This window comes from Neospora caninum, chromosome III (genome assembly GCF_000208865.1).
Source record: "Neospora caninum Liverpool complete genome, chromosome III".
In the NCBI taxonomy this organism is placed as follows: Eukaryota; Apicomplexa; class Conoidasida; order Eucoccidiorida; family Sarcocystidae; genus Neospora; species Neospora caninum.
In genome coordinates this window covers 1518765-1535392 of record NC_018388.1, presented here as the reverse complement: position 1 = coordinate 1535392, position 16628 = coordinate 1518765, and the positions used below count along the sequence as shown (strand labels likewise).

The window sequence follows — 16628 nt, the reverse complement described above, 5'->3', positions numbered from 1 at the left end:
AAGATGGATTGAGAATGACATGTCCTCCCGGCGAAAGTCGAAAAAAATGAACCGGGATTCCACTGTCGTCACACACATCTATATAGAAATACATAAAATGAAGTTGTCATTATACAGTATAGAATGATACGAACAGACATCTCCAGGCATTGTGTATAATCGTTTGTGCATATGCATGCATATTCAGGTGGATCGATGCTCGTAAGTGTGTTTCTAGGTATCGGATTCTATATCTCTGCATATGTACATACACAAGGCGCATGTGTCTATGCGTGTCCATTGCACCGCAATGGAGGTGTCTGTCGATACTCCGCGACGTACCGCATTTTCCGCTGTAACAGGCTCAGAGACGGCGACGTAAGCGTCTCCGATCGTGCACAGCTTGTACAGGCCGAACTTGGTACTGTCTTTGTCGAACTTGGCGAAGAGCTTTTGAAGCATCGTAACGACCTGAGAATGCATGCCATTCTGGTAGGGATGGGCGTGCATGCACACTAAGCTCGAATAGGCCGGGACGGAAACCTCCCTGCGTGCCCGCGTCGCGGCTACAAGACCCCTGCTGCGGCGAGAAATTCTTTTCTTTTTTCGTAGATCATGGCTCTCTCACCTCGCATGCATCCACGCCTTTTGCCCAGCTGGTAAACCCGCAAATATCTGCGAAAAGGAAAGTGACGTTCTCGTGGAGATACGCGAGCTTCAACTTGTCTTGCTGGAACTCCTCCAGAACCTGAAAAAGAGAAAGTGCAAAAACACGGGAACCAAGCGGCGCTCATACACATCATTATACACATGCATTACACATCCTTATATCCATAGATGCCTTTACAGCGACACAGTTAAGGATATGCACATCGTTTCGCATAATATAACATATTCTCCATTTGGTAGGCAAATATGCATTTCCCTGCATTTACACGTGCACGTGTCAATGTATTGAGTACTTTACCAGGCATTAATTCACCTACGTGGAACCCCATACGAAGCATGTGTAGACACAAATTCGGGTGCCTAGCCAGTTCCACAGAAGTCCCGAATCTATAGATGCATGCGGAAGAGCGAGGAGCTCCACAATACCAGGGAAGTGAGGTGTACCTGTTTCGGCAACATATCGTTGAGCAGCTGCGTCGCTCGACTCTCCGTCGTCTTCGCGTGTTCGTTCACGTAGAAAGTCAGGCGATCGATATACTCTTTGCAGTAGGCACTCACCTGAGAGATAAAAGAAAACACAGGAACCAAAACAAACGACTGGAGACCGAGAAATCCGCAGACTTACGATTCAGCAGCATGCGCACTCATCACTGCATGCACACGGTTACATATAAATAAACACACATACAATCAACCAAATATTCATATATATATATATACATAATTTCTCTGCGTCGTTGACAGACTCTCGTGGCTAGCTTGACGTAGTCCACTGCCTACACAAGCAGATATATGTCTTTATATATAGATCAATATATCCCTTGACGCTTTCTAATATATATATATATATATATATATATATATATATAGATGGATTTAGATATAACAGCAGAAAAGCGAAATGCGGTCGCATCTCCGGATGAAAATTAGGGAAAGGCGTTTCTCAAGAGATTAAGTGCCTTGGGAAAAAGAGAGATCTTACCAGATTGAAGAAGACATAGCAGGGGAACGTGGCAATCGAGCTGCAGACCAAGCACCGGACACCAGAAACTCGCATCAGACCGCACTCCATAATAAACGGAGACGGCTCGCGCAAAACTGCAACGCTATCCAGCTACCTACTCTCTCCCTATCGGTCTCTATACCTATATATATATATATATATATACATATGCCAAGCGTTACAACTGGAGAGCCTCTCCTACTGATTATGGGCATCCGTCTATTCAAGCATGTCATGAGGGTGAGAGCTTATTGTCATATATCCTTCATACCTATATCAATACCTGAATATGTGAGTGAACAGTCACATATAAACACATATCCATATAATCTAGGAATACAGAGATGAGGCCAAGTGCTTCTCAATGCTTGCTGAACGGCTCTCCTATCGGGGAGTGAATTTTCAAGGCCAAACGCGGTTCGCGGTCGCTCACCTAACTGTCGAGGCCGTTTCCCTAGCTGTGGTGATGATGAAAGTCAAGCTCATCGTCATCAGCAACACATCTACCAAAATGCAGTTCTGGAACAAAAGGCCTGAGAAGCAACCACGCCCCACACGCACTTCTTTTCCTTCGGTTCGCTCAAAACACTCCACATCCCAAAGCGCCCATGCCAATGCATATATATATATATATATATATGTATATATATATATGTACATATACATACATATATATATATACATATATGGAATACAACAGAGGTCAATGTGGGAGTCTGGATCTCGGTTTCCGCGGAGAGCCTTTGCCTGCACCTTCTCTCCGAGAACACACCCGCCCCCACCCCCGCGCAATTTTTCTTAAATCTCCCACCGTGCCTCAGTCCCCTTCGATCCGGCCTCCACATCCCTTCTCCTCACCTGTCCCTCTTTGTCTGCGACTCTCTCTTCTCTGTTTCCCCTCTTCCTCTCGTTGCTTGCTCTTTCCTCTCCGTTCTCGAGTGGACTGCCTATCCAGATCTCCTTCCTCCCAGCGTGTCCAGTTGAGCCTCGCCAGCTGCGGCGCTGCGCTTTGAGGCCGCGTTCCGCGTTTTTTCTCACCTGTATTGTGATGGAGAATGACAATGTAGAAGAAGAGCTCGATGGTGTCGCTGAGAAGCCAGTACGTGTAGGCTCGCCCGTCGACTTGCTCGACTTCGTGGTCCTCGTCGCCATCGGTGAGACTGGGGAAGCGAGCGTGATCGTAGCCCTCACGGACTTTCACGTTGGAGCTCTTCATAACCCGTGTAACGCGGGAGACCCCTGCGGTGGGGAATTGCGAAGTTGTGCTGTGCGCACTCGTTGTGACAGACGGAACAGGCAACGCAGCATCGTGCACCTGAGCCGCTTGGTCCCCGGAGACTCGCGACAGCGCGGCCAGCGCAGACTCCACATCTGCCTCAGACATCGCCTCCTCCGCCTGGTGTTGGCCGCAAACGCCCCAGGAATTCGAGAGCGCGAAGACACACGCGGCCGAAATGAACAGCAAGTTCAGCAGGAAAACCATCCACCGAAGCTCCATGCACGTCGCCACCTGAGACCGGAGAACGGAAAGAAAGAAAAAACGGTCACACAAACAGCAAGCTGCAGACAAATGCTGCGCATCTTCGAGCTAATGAGAGAAAAAAGTGGACGAAAAACAGAGAAAGACATACAAGGATAGGGGATAGCGAGATGCAAAAACGGATGGAGACACAGACAGCGGGAGAGGAGAGAAACACCAAGCACACAAACAGATCCGCACTGACAAAAGGGACTGAATCGCCGGGGAACAGCATCTTGCAGCTTGCAGGTAAGGACCACAAAGCACAGTTTCCACTCACATCCACACGAATCCATATATATATATATATATTCACATCTGCGGAAATGTAGAGTTTTCTGTACGCGACTGCCACCCTCGCTGTCGACTCGGAAGTCGGCCGTAATGTGCAGCGTAGTTCCTTACACCTCCAGAACTAGCGCCACACAAGTATATATATCTATATCTATGTACATCTGCATGTACACGAGTAGCAGACACATGTATTTCTGTTGCCTGGCTTCTCTGTCGTGGCACTCGTGTCGCTCTGAGTGTGTTCTCCATTTCGAGTGCATGCGAATGCTTCGCAGGCGCCTTGCACGAAATGCTTGGGCACGGACGAGACGACAGGCGCGCGCGGCACGGTCTGCAGGGAAGAGAAGCGGACGCCTGCGCAGGGTTCGGTCGGCGGGGGCCGACATGTCTCACTTCTTTTCGGTTGCGGTAGTGGAAGAGCAGCCAGAGGGCGAAGGCTGCGAGGGTGTAGGTCGCACGAACGGCCCAATAGAGGCCTGTGCAAACGTGCAAGTCGATGGTGTGTTGCGAGCAAACGACGTAGAAACGAGGCAGCGCCAGCCGTGTCAGAGTCTGCACACAGAAGGTCACCTGCAAAGACCGACGCCAGAGCGAGGAGACAAAAACACGTGAAGCCTCACGGGCAGAGAAGGAGCTTTGAGGGACGGCTCCGGAAGAGCGGCCGGGGCGAACCTGCGAGAGGGCGACAGGCAAGCGGCCGAGAGGCAGAGACGCACGGAGACGGGAAGGAGAGGAGAACGAGCGGAGAATGAGGCAATAAGGAAATATGAAAACGGCCGAGAAAGCGGACTTACGAGGAAGATGATGAGGGCCTGTTCAATCGTGTTGATGTTGGATTTGTTGTTGTAGAAATGCGTCCGATAGCGCGCCTCCAGGTTCTTGTCTTTGAACTTCAGCAGCAGCCACTCACTCGAAACGCTGATTCGCGTCAGTCGGCTCTGCTCTGAGAAACGCGCAGGCAAATCAGAGACTCCAAACATCGCTTCGCATGCAAGCCTGAGTTCTAAGATGCAGGTGCACCCGACGCAATCATATATATATATATATATATACGGCGAGGAAAGAGTATGTGCACGAGTAAAGACTGAAGCATCTCGCAGATGGATGTATGTAGAGAGACAGAGATATACAGAGGAGCATACAGATAGTTTAGAGATAGAAGACGAAGGATATGGACGAGAAAGATTGACACATACACCTAGAAGCATAGATCTGCAGACGCATCGAGAGGTAGAAAGACACACGAATATATATATATATATATATATGTCGACAACGATATAGGCACCTGGTGAGAGACCCTGGGGACTTCCCTCCTGACTCGCAAGAACTCTGGGAGACGATCGGCGATTTGTCGCACAGCCCCGGTGTCTAGACAGGGCGGGATGGGTGAATATGCGGCGTGCGTGCATTTGGAAACGTCTAGCAAATCGGTTGTCAACGGAAGACCATCTTGTTGGGCAAGCTTCGTTAGTTCACCGCTGGAAAAAACATCCCCTCCTCCTTCCTGGTTACGTCGACGTACCCATGTCTTCATCATCGACGGCAGAAGCTGGGACGCGGTTTTCCGGGGGAATCTCCGCATTTGCTGGACTCGCCGCCTCTGTAGGAGCTGTCGCCTTGCGCCGTCTTGAGAGAAAATACAAAAAGCACACACACACACACACGGCAGCGGGCTCTCGTCCTCCATTGTGGGGAACACATCTCCTCTGAATCCCCCCGCAAAGCCTTGTAAAGCGAGACATATGTGTATATATTTGGATGTAAATGTGTACATGTGGACATGTACATCGGTGCATGCTGATACTTTCACACACAGCTGATACAGCTCGACAGGCGAGTATGAGACGGCCGCGAAGCGTTGACGCAGACTTTTCTGGCACTGGAAAAACTGCATGCGCAGGTGGCGCCATGCGGATGAGACAGGCCAACACGGTGGCATGAATTGCAGCCCTCTGCATTGCTTCTGGAGCGTTATTCGGCTTGGGGAATGCGTATTTAATCCCCGAATTCGTTCGCAGATGCGGCAAGATAGACTTGCATCTGAGGGCAAGTGTGACGCTCGGCATGAGACATTCTGTCGAAGCACGGCTCGGACTAGAGATTCCAAGGCTTACCGGAAGAGAGAAGAGACCGACTGCGCCATCGCATGCACCAGCCTCCCGGCTGCAGACTGCCGCTCGCCCTGTCCACTCGCCTCGTCCTCGCCAGCCTTCATTCCATGCGAAGGCACCGACGACGCTGCTGTGCCGTCGAGGTGCGGGGCGCCTTCGCCCTCTGCACAAGACACAAACGGGAAAGAACCATGGCAGCCGATCTGTTCGTTCTCTTCAACTCTGTCCCTCGCTCTGTGTGTTTCTCTCTCTCGCTCTCTCCGTCTCCTCCATTTCTCTGGTTCTCTCTGGTTCGTTTTGCTCGCACATGCTCACCCTCCCTACCCACAGCGGATGGACACTTTCCTGGGACCTCCCCTCTCGTTGCCAGCTCTTCCCGCCTCCCCTTTCCCTCCTTCTTCCCGGTTTCGCCTCGCTGTCCCCCCGCGTCATTCGACCGTCCCCACTTCCGCCCCCTCGCCACTTACGGCGCTTGGCTCCAGACTCCGCGGCGTCCTTGGAGACACACTGACCGTTTGCCTCTCGCGCCCCTTCGCCAGGCGAAGCCGCGCCAGACTCCTTCGGTTCCTCTGGCTTCGCAGTATCCTCCGTCTCTTCAGCGGGGGCGGACTGGCCGTGAACGACTTCGCTCCGGAAGGCCCTCAGCAGTTCTTTTCGGGTCATGTTGTGCGGCACAGGTTGTGCGAGTCGCTGTCGCTCCTTCTCTTCGGCCTCTGCTGCTTGTCGCCGCAATTCGTCCTTGATTTCCTCCAGGGGAACGCCCCCGTCTTCGCCTTCCGGCTGTGCACTGGCCTCTCCAGCGGGACGCGCTTCGGCGGCCGCCAGAAGCTTTGCCACCAGCTCTGCAGTCTTCTCTCCGTCAACCTTGCTCCGTTGGCCTCGGAGCTCCTCGTCAATCCACCGCAAAACTTTGGACGTTTTCTGCTGTCGCTGGTAGATGCGGAGAAGCTGCTGGGTGGTCATCGATTCGTAGTCGAAGCAGCCGTCGCTCGTCAGCTTCCCGTCTCCGCTGCGCCCCGGAGCGCGCGCGTCCCCTCTGTCTGGGCTCGAGGCAGACGCCCAGAAGCGCTGTCCCCTTTCGACTCCGGAAATCGTCTCTGTCTCTTCGGGGGATCTGAAGATCGGCGCCTCGCCGGGCTGCGGCTCCGCAGCTCCATGCTCTTTCGCGCTCTGGAAGAGAAGATGCGGTCCACGCCGGGGGACTCTGTGACCAAATTGACTGTCCGCGCGGCCGTCTCGAGGTGCACGGGAAAGGTTTTTCGTCGCTGTATGAGACGCCTCACGACGCACGTGTCTAAAGTCCTGAGCCACCTTGTCGACTGTGTCCTCGACGTTTGCTACCTCGTCAATCTCCGCTTGAATTTCGCCTTCTCGCGCCTGCGCTGCTGCCAACTCCGCCGCTGTCTCGGCACGCTCCCCAGCTTGCCGCGATGCCAGCGACGACAATGCCGGGTCGGCTGTATGTACCCCTGACAGGCCACGGGACTCGCGCCGCGCAGGCTCGCCAGAGACGGGGGGTTCATACTGCGACGCTGTCGACCGCCGCGACTCGTCGTTTGGACCTAAGAAGCGGCGAGCGAAAAAAAGACAGAGAGAGAAGGCACGCCCGTTTCTGAGCACGACGACCACCCGTGAGAGAGATGACGCACGCGCGGAGCAGGAGAAAGAAGGCGCGGAAGCCGAAAACGCAAAGAGACAGGCGGTTCCATACCTCCAGATTCCGACACTCCCTCTCCTTCCTCTCCTTCTTGATCGTCGAAGTGAGGATAGGGCGAACCTGCAAGAAGACACAGAACGAACACGCACGCATATGAAGTCCGCAAGATATGAAAAACCCCAAGTAAAAACATAAACTCACAGAGATACACGCAACTCCACAATTACACATCTTCCCCTCTCTATACACAAACAGCCATAACTTCTACACTCAGAGCCCCACAAGATGCCCTTTCTGCGAACGTCCTCCGCGAATGCGAGAACTGACCTGTGCTCCACCTCAACATGCCAATACGGGCGCAATCCTCGCATGTATAATATATATATATATATATATATATCGGTGGCGAGAGCCAGGCGCATCCGCCGCGGATTCCGTTCTTCTGTGAGACTCCTAGGACACACCTTTGACTCTAACAAGGAGATACGTGTTCATAAGCCCCTTGCCCTTGACTTCTGTGTGTCGAAGTTCGTATTCCAGCGTATCGTCTCCCTTTACAAGCTCGTAGGAATCCTCGGAGATGTGGATGTAACCAGGCTGTCCTGTGGTCTTCATGCGACTTGCTGGTAGAGACACCGTGCAGGCAACACACGGATCCGCAAGTGAATCAAATCCGCCCCCCGGCAAAAGGCGAACAGCAGCGGAGGTAAGGAATACAGGGTGCAATCCCTAGAACCGAGAAGCATGCGTTCCATGTGTAATGGCTGCAACTCATCACAGGAGCCCATACCCACACATGTATCGGCATATAGACGGATACATGTAGAGAACGATAGGGGGGTGGGGGAACAATGGGTCATGCTTCACGGCATTGAAGCGACGTGGAGCGCTGTTAAAACAGAACGCTCCATGCCGGTGTGCCGAATGGCCAGCCTGCCCAAATTGAAATGAAAACAAATATATATATATATATATATATGCATAGGAGCAAATATGTATGTAGACGCCTTGGCCTAAACATGGTTTGAAGGTTCACGAAGGGTGTGGCTACGTCTGAAGCAGTAGTCACACACGTATATCATTTGGCAGTTATGTGGCAATGCGTGGAGCACACTGGATGAGACACACACACACACGGATACGAACATGCACAGAGAACAGCAAGATGGAGACGCGACTGCATGCGAATCAGAAGTTTCTCGCCTACCGGTGTTAACTGTGTCGCCGAAGAGCGCGTATTGGGGCTTTTTTGCCCCGACGACTCCGCTGATAACGCGGCCTGGAGATGCAACAGCGCCGGAAACTTTCACCTTTTTTTGTGCATGCGATCCACTGCAACCGCTCACGTTTAGTAAGGCGACGAGAGTACCACCGAGCCTCTTCTTGCAAATAGACTTCACGGAAAATCTGGAATGGCACGATTGAATGGCACTTAGCCGGTGGAGCGGAGACCGAAAGCGAAGACCTCCACCGCAAACAACGCGAAGCCGGACGGCACACGACAGAACCACGCAAACCAAGAGAGGGGAACACGCAAGAAAAAACACAGGGGAAGAAAGCAGAAAGAAAGAGAAACGCGGTTTCAAGCCTGAAAAAACTCGAACAGAAAGAGCCCACGAGACACTCCAGAGGTAGATAGTCAGAGCACAGGTGGGGGAATCAGATGGGAAAGGAGAATCAAAAGCTGGACATCGACCAGAAGACAAAGAGACATAGAAACATGGAAGCAGACTGACCTGAGTGGATACCAATCTTCACTCGAATTCGCTGAGGCCGAGACTGAAGCACAGTCCGAACGACATTTCCTGTCTTTTGACGATTGAAACGGCGACTGTTCATGCGACTGCCCATAGCGACTGCAACCGGAGAACAACGCGCACCGAGAAAAAGCACCACATGCATCGCAAACGAAACCACCGCACACGCCCACGCAAAATATTTCCCTTGCCCTACTTCAGACCTCCCTCCCTGCACGCTCAAGCGAATTCATACACACATAGACACATACAGAGACATCGCCATGTAACCCACTTCTGTGCACGCTTCGGTTATGAGAAGGCTTATAAACGGTGCAAACAGACCGAGAAGAACGCAAATTTCCTGGCAAGCTCCTAGTCGCCCGCTTCTGTCAACTCATATAGAGGCCCACACCGAAGCTCCTAGACACGCACATTGAACTACCCATGTATGTCGTTTCCTAAATGTATGCATAGAATTGATGCATGTTTTTTTGGGGGATACAGAAGTTGATTTCGCCTTTGTCCATATATATAGGTTTATGCACATGGATTTAAATATCTTGATTCAGTTTGCATACCTGCAGCGTTGTGAGCATGGAGAGACAGTCGCGGTTCGACGTGGTTTCCGGAGCCGTCGAGGCTCGATCCCGAGAGGGCGGGCCCCACGCCTGAGGCTGCGCTGCCAATCGCCTGGTTGCTCGTCTTCACTTCGTAGCGAATCTGCGCTGCGACTTCCAACATTGCCAACGCCATGCTGAGCAAAAAACCGGAAACTCTCAGCAGCTCACACTAAGTGCATATGCATATATATGAATAGGTGCCTATACATCTCTCTCTCTCTCTCTATATATATATATAGATATATAGATATAGATATGGAACATGCATTTATGCCTCTAGGGGGGCACAATCTTGTGGGGTGTCCGCATGCGAACACAAGCATGCAGGTATCGATTACATTTGTGTATACCTTTCAAAACTCGTTCACGAATGGGTGTATGTGTGGAGGCAGAGCGTGAAGCGTTTCGCCTGCGCGTGCGCCGACAGATTACACGACAACAGGGAAATCGTCCGGCAGAACAAGACACAAGAGCGCGGACAGGGAGACACCGGAAATGCCAAATCCAGTGGAAAAGAATGGAGACACGAGCCTTACTCGAGGGCATCACAGGCGTCTTGCTGGTACGAAGCGGACGACGGCTCTCTACCAGGCTGCAGACCGGCCGCTGAGGCAGAGACATACGCGACAGGAGCAGAGACAGGATGAAGCCGAGAAGTCGGAAGGGAGAGACAGCAAACGACGACCGTTTCGCGGCGAAGAGAGGGAAATCCGAACCAAAGTCGTCGCGAATGTGGACAGGGCAGACGAGGAAGGGTACTCGCCACGTTGGAGAAGGGGGAAAGCCAGCAGGCAGCTCAGGTGATACAGACATGTATAGGTTGGAAACCCTCTGCCGCAGTCAACACGTTGCTCGCCATCAATGGCGTCCCCTCTCTCCCCGTGAAAGCGCAGACCCGGAGGGATACAGTCGGCGGCCTTAAGCAGCCAACGGATCCTTAGAAAGAAAGGCAGGAGAACAAAAATGGAAAAAACATCGAGAAAACGGCAAAGTCCTACCAGCCAGATAGGTTTCGAAGACCGTCTCGATTTTCGTGCAGCCAAACTGCTCTGCACTGCGATCGAAGCAGAGGAAGAGCGAATCCAGGACCTGAGCGCGACGACAGGGCAGAACGCGGCAATGGAACCTTTTCGTTTGGTAGGGGACACGGCGACAGGAGACGGAGAGGAGAGGACAGAGAATGGCAGAAGGCAAGAGATGCCCCGGGAGTTTTCCTTCGCCTAGAGACCGTCACGCAGGTACACGCGCAGCGAGAAGAAAGACGTGCGCCTCTCTCTCTCCTGTCGGCGCAACCGCTCTCTACAAACACACGGAGCAACCGATGGATAAACAAAATTCAAATTCCATTCATATGTAGGACTTTGATCGCGAAGCACGAAAAGGAGACTGATTATACCTCAACAAGACGGGTGGGCTCAATGGAGGCGACGACGTGCTGGAATTCGTAGACGTCGCAGAAAATCACAGACACCGTTCCTCTATCTTCGGCCTTCAGCGACGTTGGAATCCTAAGAGAGAAAAGGCAGCAAAGACAAATCAAAAAGGTAACAAGCCGTTTCCTTCTGAACCAAAAAAAAGTGAACGCATGCTCACAGGCATCTACATATGCAAAAAACTATAGCTAGATGGATAGATTCGTCACACCATACAACCATGGGAAGGGCGATGGATGCCTCTACCCGTCGGGCTGTCTCAATCTCTTATGTACACGTTTTTTTATCGCGGAAGATGTGCGAAAATGTGCATGTGGAAGAGAACAGTCCCTTTGTTCTCACCCTTCCTCGTTCAGCTCGGAGTTAATCATTTGGTCCACGACAAAAGAAGGAAGCATCGTGTTGAGAATTTCGCGCTGTTTCCTTCGAGAGGCGTCGACTGAGTAGTCCAGTAAGAAAGACTTGCGCTGGTTGTACTCCAGGCGATAACCAACAAAGGCTGGAGGCAGAACGCAAACGACAGATTCAGAAAAATACCTTCAACCTCAAGAACGACAAAAATACAGGACAAAGGAGTACCCCAGTCCCAGGCTCTCTCCTGAGCTACGTATCTGGGAATGGATGTCCATATATATATATATATATATGAAGATATATGGATGCACGTATTTGCATACAGATGTTCATACGCACACGGTTGTGTGCAATTTATGTGGATGTTTTTAAGGCCAATTTAGCGCTTCCCGCAAGCAGAGAAAGAGCCTAGAGACGGGGATGCGGCGCTCCGAACAGGAGAAACTGCGGCGTCTCCTGGCTGCCCAGCCGCGCCTGCGCGCCACTGTCTCGCCCTCTCTGTGTTCTCAAGAAGAGTGCTGGCAGAAGCTCCAGAGGACCGAAGTCGTGAAAAAGCCCGATTCGTCTCTCCAGGACCCAGCACACTCGACTTACCGACAAACACGTCGATACCAATGAAGAGCGGAATGTAGTGCACAAAGTTCAGCGGCGGCAAATACTTCTTATCAAGCGTGAATCTGCGCAAAAAAGACAAAAGACATGATAGGAATTGATAGATGTGGCAGACGACGGCCAGCAAGGGGAAGAGGAGTTGGAAGTGAAGTGGGAGAAGGCAAACAACGGAAGCGAGAAGGCGCCCAAAAAAAGTGCGGCCGGGGCCTTAGCCGCGTTCAGACTGGAGAAGACGTTGCCACCAGATATGTGGGCAGCACCAGTTGGGTGAAGCAGAAAGGCATGCGAAGTCACATGAATTTGCCGTGATCGGTGTGAGTTGCCAGATAAACAAGAACCCGTTTCTAAGTTTCTCTGCGGGTCATGTTGGCCCTTCACACAATTCTGTCTCTCCACCGAGATCTGCAGTATCTCCCCGCTGACTGTGTGTCTGAATCGGCGCTGCGATGCTTCAGTTTTGTCCATTATTCTGGAAGCGCCGGAATTCGCCGCCTCTTTTTTTGCGAATTCAGCCTCACCGCGCAACCGTGACGGCGAGGAAAATGATGTTCCACGCAACCGCTTGGAGGAAGGAAATGCGCAGAATAACGAAAGTGAAGACGGGGAACAGAACTGACGTCAGAGTACCGTCTACGTGCTGCAAGCAAAACGCACACATCGCCAACCCGAACGCTGTGCAGATACACGCTGAGATTGCACCTACCATTCTCCAATAATGCCAGAAAACACAGAGGAAGACTTCTTCACGTCAATATCCAGATGTAGATGGGGACCAATCGAGACACAGGAGACGCAGCCATTCTCCGGGAGCCAGCAGGAGACACGGACAAACCGATAGCACGGAACCACCTTTGCAAGCACGAGGAGCAAAGCGACATGAAGACAGTCGAGTGTCGACGGCACAGACGCGACGACAGACTGACGCATCCGCATTCGGGCGCTCCACGGGAGGCAGCTCGAGACTTGCGGCCAGATTTCGAAGCAGAGGCGCGCGTGAATGTCTCTCGCTGCAGCAGTGCCGAAGCTTGCAGAGCGGGGACACACAGAGAGGCGATATGCGCCACATAGATGCGGAGCTTACCGACACGGCGTAGAAGATTATGTTCGAGGAGACCATGAGGAAGACAATGGAATTGAGGATGAGCGAGAAGTGGTCCAGGAAAATGAAGTCGTAGAACGTGCAGACCACCACGGCAGCGAAGCCCACCTCGACGACCAGTGTCGGCAAACACATCCAGGCTGAGCAAGCCGACAGCGGAAGAGAGAAAGAGAGGAAAAGATGCATGGGGAGATACGCCGAAGAAAAGATCGAAACAATCGAAAGCAGGCCACAGACACGAGCAGCTGGTCGCCTGACGCGAATCCAGCAGAGAAAACGATCCAAATGCTGACTGCTGCTCTAGCTTTCGAGGCCCGCAGCTTCAAAGTCTCGCAGCCGGGGGGCGAGAAGACCACGCAAAAATACCGAAAAAGTGCAGACTGCGGGGAAAAACGGGGGGGGGGGAGCAGACACGCGGGAAGATACCACCGAGAGGAGGAGAATAAGGAGCGAGAATGACCGTGACGGGAAAGCGAGGAAACAGGGTGACGTGTGAGTCTCGCTTGACGACATACGCTGCATCTCCGTTTGGTCTGCGTTCCAGTGGATGTCGATGAAGTATTCCGTTAAGAAGCTCAGGAGCTCGTACAACGCAATCAACATGAAGATGACGCGGTACCTGAGGACAGCAGAATCCACGAGGTTTGACAAGGATCTAGCGGACAAGGCTTGAGATGCCAGGACGCAAACGGATTAGGAAAAAAAGATCGGGCTGTGAGATACCAAACACACCGGCGCGACGCTTTCACCTCTGAGTGTCGAACCGGCTCGAAAAAATTGTTGGGAAACCTCATTAACAAGATACACGCGATGAGACACGCACAGCTGCGCATCGAGCGCGAGCTCTAACTGCCAGAATCTAATGAATTCAGCTACCTGAGACAAAAATGTCTATATGCATTTTTGAAATCTGAATGTATACCGTGCAAACTATTCATGCACAATATATATCCACACACATACGTTTTGGTGTATGCGTACCAAGGCACGAGTCTCTTCAGGAAAGACTTCTTGTTGTGGATTTGGTAGTCGGCTTCGAGTTGCATGTCTTTGAATCGGAGGGTAAATCGGTTGATGAGGTGAGAAACCTTAACGAGTTTGGTATGGTTGTCGCCGGCCTTCTCCTGTTCGGAGCCGTTGCTCGACAGACTGTTCTCGGTCTCTAAATCGGCTGCCATATCGGCCATCGGCATCACTCCAGCGGCGGCACCGCCGAAAACGGATTTGCTTCTTCCTGCGCCAGCTCCGCCAGACCCCGCCGCGAGGCCCGCGCCGCCTGTGCCGCCTTTTCCGCCCAAATCCCGTTGTGCACCGTCGCCTGCTCACGCAAAGAAGCCAAGGCGACCGTCGGACCGAAGGAGGGAGACACGAACGCACGGACAAAACGGCGGCAACAATAAGGAACGAAACGCTGAGGAAACGGTAGGAAATGTGAAAAGAAATCGTAAAAGGGGCGGGAAATGCAACGAAAAGGAGGGCGGGACGTCACGGTGTTGAGAGGAGACGGGAAGCGAAAGCGGAGACGCACCGAGGGTGAACGGGAACGGAGCGGAACTCGAGGACGAGAGAGACGTGTGCTATCAAGACTGGCAAGCAGCGAAGGCAAAACTGGGCTGCCAAGACACCAGCGCAGAGCGGGGACCGTGTAACCACGCGGTCTGCCGGCCTTTTTCTCAACCCGCGGAAACGTCCTGATCTGCACGTACCTTTCTCATCCGTCGCGCCTGTATAGGGGAGGAAGTTTTCATTGATTCTGAAGCGACGAGGAGGCGGCAGGCGATCAGCGACGCTTTTGTGTCGCAGAGGGTTGAACCGTTCGCGCAGCTCCACGCAAAGCTCCGGAGAGGCGACAAACTCGTCGGCGAGGTTCGGCGTGTCCATCCAGCAGCACCCACCCATGAACCAGAGAGCGCGCTTGAACAGGCTCAAGCAAGACCCCATGCCGCAGAACCAGCCGTACTCGTCGTGGCCGCCTAAAGGGCAAACCAGACAGTGCCAGTCTCCTCAGAAGAACATATATATATATATATATATATATCTTGACAGACATAGTGAGGTCAGTCGGTCTGTTTGGCGGAAGGAGGACGTTTGTTTCCAGGGAACGCGCGTGAATGACCAATGACTCCGAAAGGCCAACTCGAGAGAACAAGGACATACAGGGATACTTGTGAAGACAGGTGTGTGGACACAAGGGTCTACACAGGATACACAGAGGTACTGACGCACATGGATATATATATATATATATATATATATATATATATATAGAGAGAGAGAAGGATCGATGCAGAAAGTTATGCGAATCTCCACGTAGTACAGATACGGCTGTTTCTCGGCAGATATGGGGAGCTACGTGAATGGATCGACACAGCGACGACCGGCACGCAAAGGCAGAAACAGCTCGGAAGACCGGAAGATGTGAATAGCTACAGATATGTCGCAGGAGGGCCAGGCGGCAGGCATCGACAGATCACAGCGGGTTTGCGACACACAGTTCGTTGTGCGCTCTCATCTACACCTACCTGGTAGGAGTCGAGGGCGAGGATGGGTGAAAGGGAGTTTGGAGGCTTTGCGGCGGAAGTTGACATCCGCCTGTTTTAGCGCCAAGTACTGCTTCACAGAGCCACTGCACAAAACGCGACCGCATAAAAATGAGGGGAAAATGCGCGAGACGGCAAGCGCGAGAAGCTCCCGACCGGAAGCGAGAAAACGCGACGCCGACACCTGGGTGCCGGCGCCTCTGTGCATTCAAACCAGAAAAGGAAGCGATGCCCAAACCAGCAAGGACAACGCAGCGAAAAGGAACCCGGGGAAAATGCGCGGAACGACATGCGAAGTGAGATGAGCTACACAGCAGAAAACACGATTGCGCAAAGGGCCCTCCTCGCACATCAAGAGAAACGACAGGTTCCGATGGAAGAGACAGCACAGAAAAACGAGAACCAGGCAGCGAAAAAGACTGAACGATCCGCAGGGGAAAAGGTGGCAAAGCCGCACTGACCTTATGTTTGGGAAGAGAGACGATGTGAAGACTTGGAGGAGCAGTTGGACGAGAATGCCTGAAGGAAAGCGCAGGGACGGCGGTCGGAGGGGACGAGTCGAGGAGAGCGAGAACGAAGAAAAATAAAAAAAGAGATAAACGTGACTCAATGTGTTCCGTGAGTTGCGGCCGGCAGGCCCATGCCCTCACTGAGAGCCACCGCGAGCCGGAGAGATCAGAGGAAAAAAGGCCCAGATGGAAGACGCGTGGGCGAAAGTCCGAAGAAGACGACGGAAGTACGGACGCAAGAAGAAAAGCTAGTAGACGAAAGAGCGGCCTCCCTCGCAGAGAAATGGACAGATCGAAGGGGGGGGAGAGGAAAACACGAGGCGAAAGAACAGAAGGGCAGCGATGTGGAAACCCTAAAGGCTCCCTGCAGCTACCCACTACCAGATGTATATATCCAAGCGTCTCTATCTCGAAGGACGCGACAAAGTCGATATCACGAGAGAAGTGCTTATACCTCTCGTACTGCTCTTTCTCGGACTCTACGTCT

At 52.4% G+C, this 16628-nt stretch overlaps 1 protein-coding gene across 1 annotated transcript in view; it reads right to left on the bottom strand.

Moving 5' to 3' along the window:
* Positions 1-16628, bottom strand: part of NCLIV_008660 (putative adenylate and guanylate cyclase catalytic domain-containing protein) — a gene marked incomplete at both ends in the record, with an annotated part of 34792 nt that overhangs the window by 3579 nt on the left and 14585 nt on the right. The window contains 28 exons of the mRNA XM_003880382.1: positions 322-450; positions 608-727; positions 1093-1206; positions 1631-1670; positions 2085-2184; positions 2690-3161; positions 3858-4034; positions 4259-4407; positions 4990-5093; positions 5582-5741; positions 6046-7140; positions 7290-7355; positions 7700-7858; positions 8443-8514; positions 8972-9091; positions 9553-9728; positions 10131-10200; positions 10593-10683; positions 10991-11102; positions 11370-11526; positions 11976-12058; positions 12512-12630; positions 13075-13232; positions 13608-13711; positions 14074-14410; positions 14799-15065; positions 15615-15718; positions 16094-16151. Of these exons, the coding sequence (XP_003880431.1) occupies positions 322-450; positions 608-727; positions 1093-1206; positions 1631-1670; positions 2085-2184; positions 2690-3161; positions 3858-4034; positions 4259-4407; positions 4990-5093; positions 5582-5741; positions 6046-7140; positions 7290-7355; positions 7700-7858; positions 8443-8514; positions 8972-9091; positions 9553-9728; positions 10131-10200; positions 10593-10683; positions 10991-11102; positions 11370-11526; positions 11976-12058; positions 12512-12630; positions 13075-13232; positions 13608-13711; positions 14074-14410; positions 14799-15065; positions 15615-15718; positions 16094-16151 (4913 nt within the window). The remainder of the gene's footprint in view (positions 1-321; positions 451-607; positions 728-1092; positions 1207-1630; positions 1671-2084; positions 2185-2689; positions 3162-3857; positions 4035-4258; positions 4408-4989; positions 5094-5581; positions 5742-6045; positions 7141-7289; positions 7356-7699; positions 7859-8442; positions 8515-8971; positions 9092-9552; positions 9729-10130; positions 10201-10592; positions 10684-10990; positions 11103-11369; positions 11527-11975; positions 12059-12511; positions 12631-13074; positions 13233-13607; positions 13712-14073; positions 14411-14798; positions 15066-15614; positions 15719-16093; positions 16152-16628) is intronic.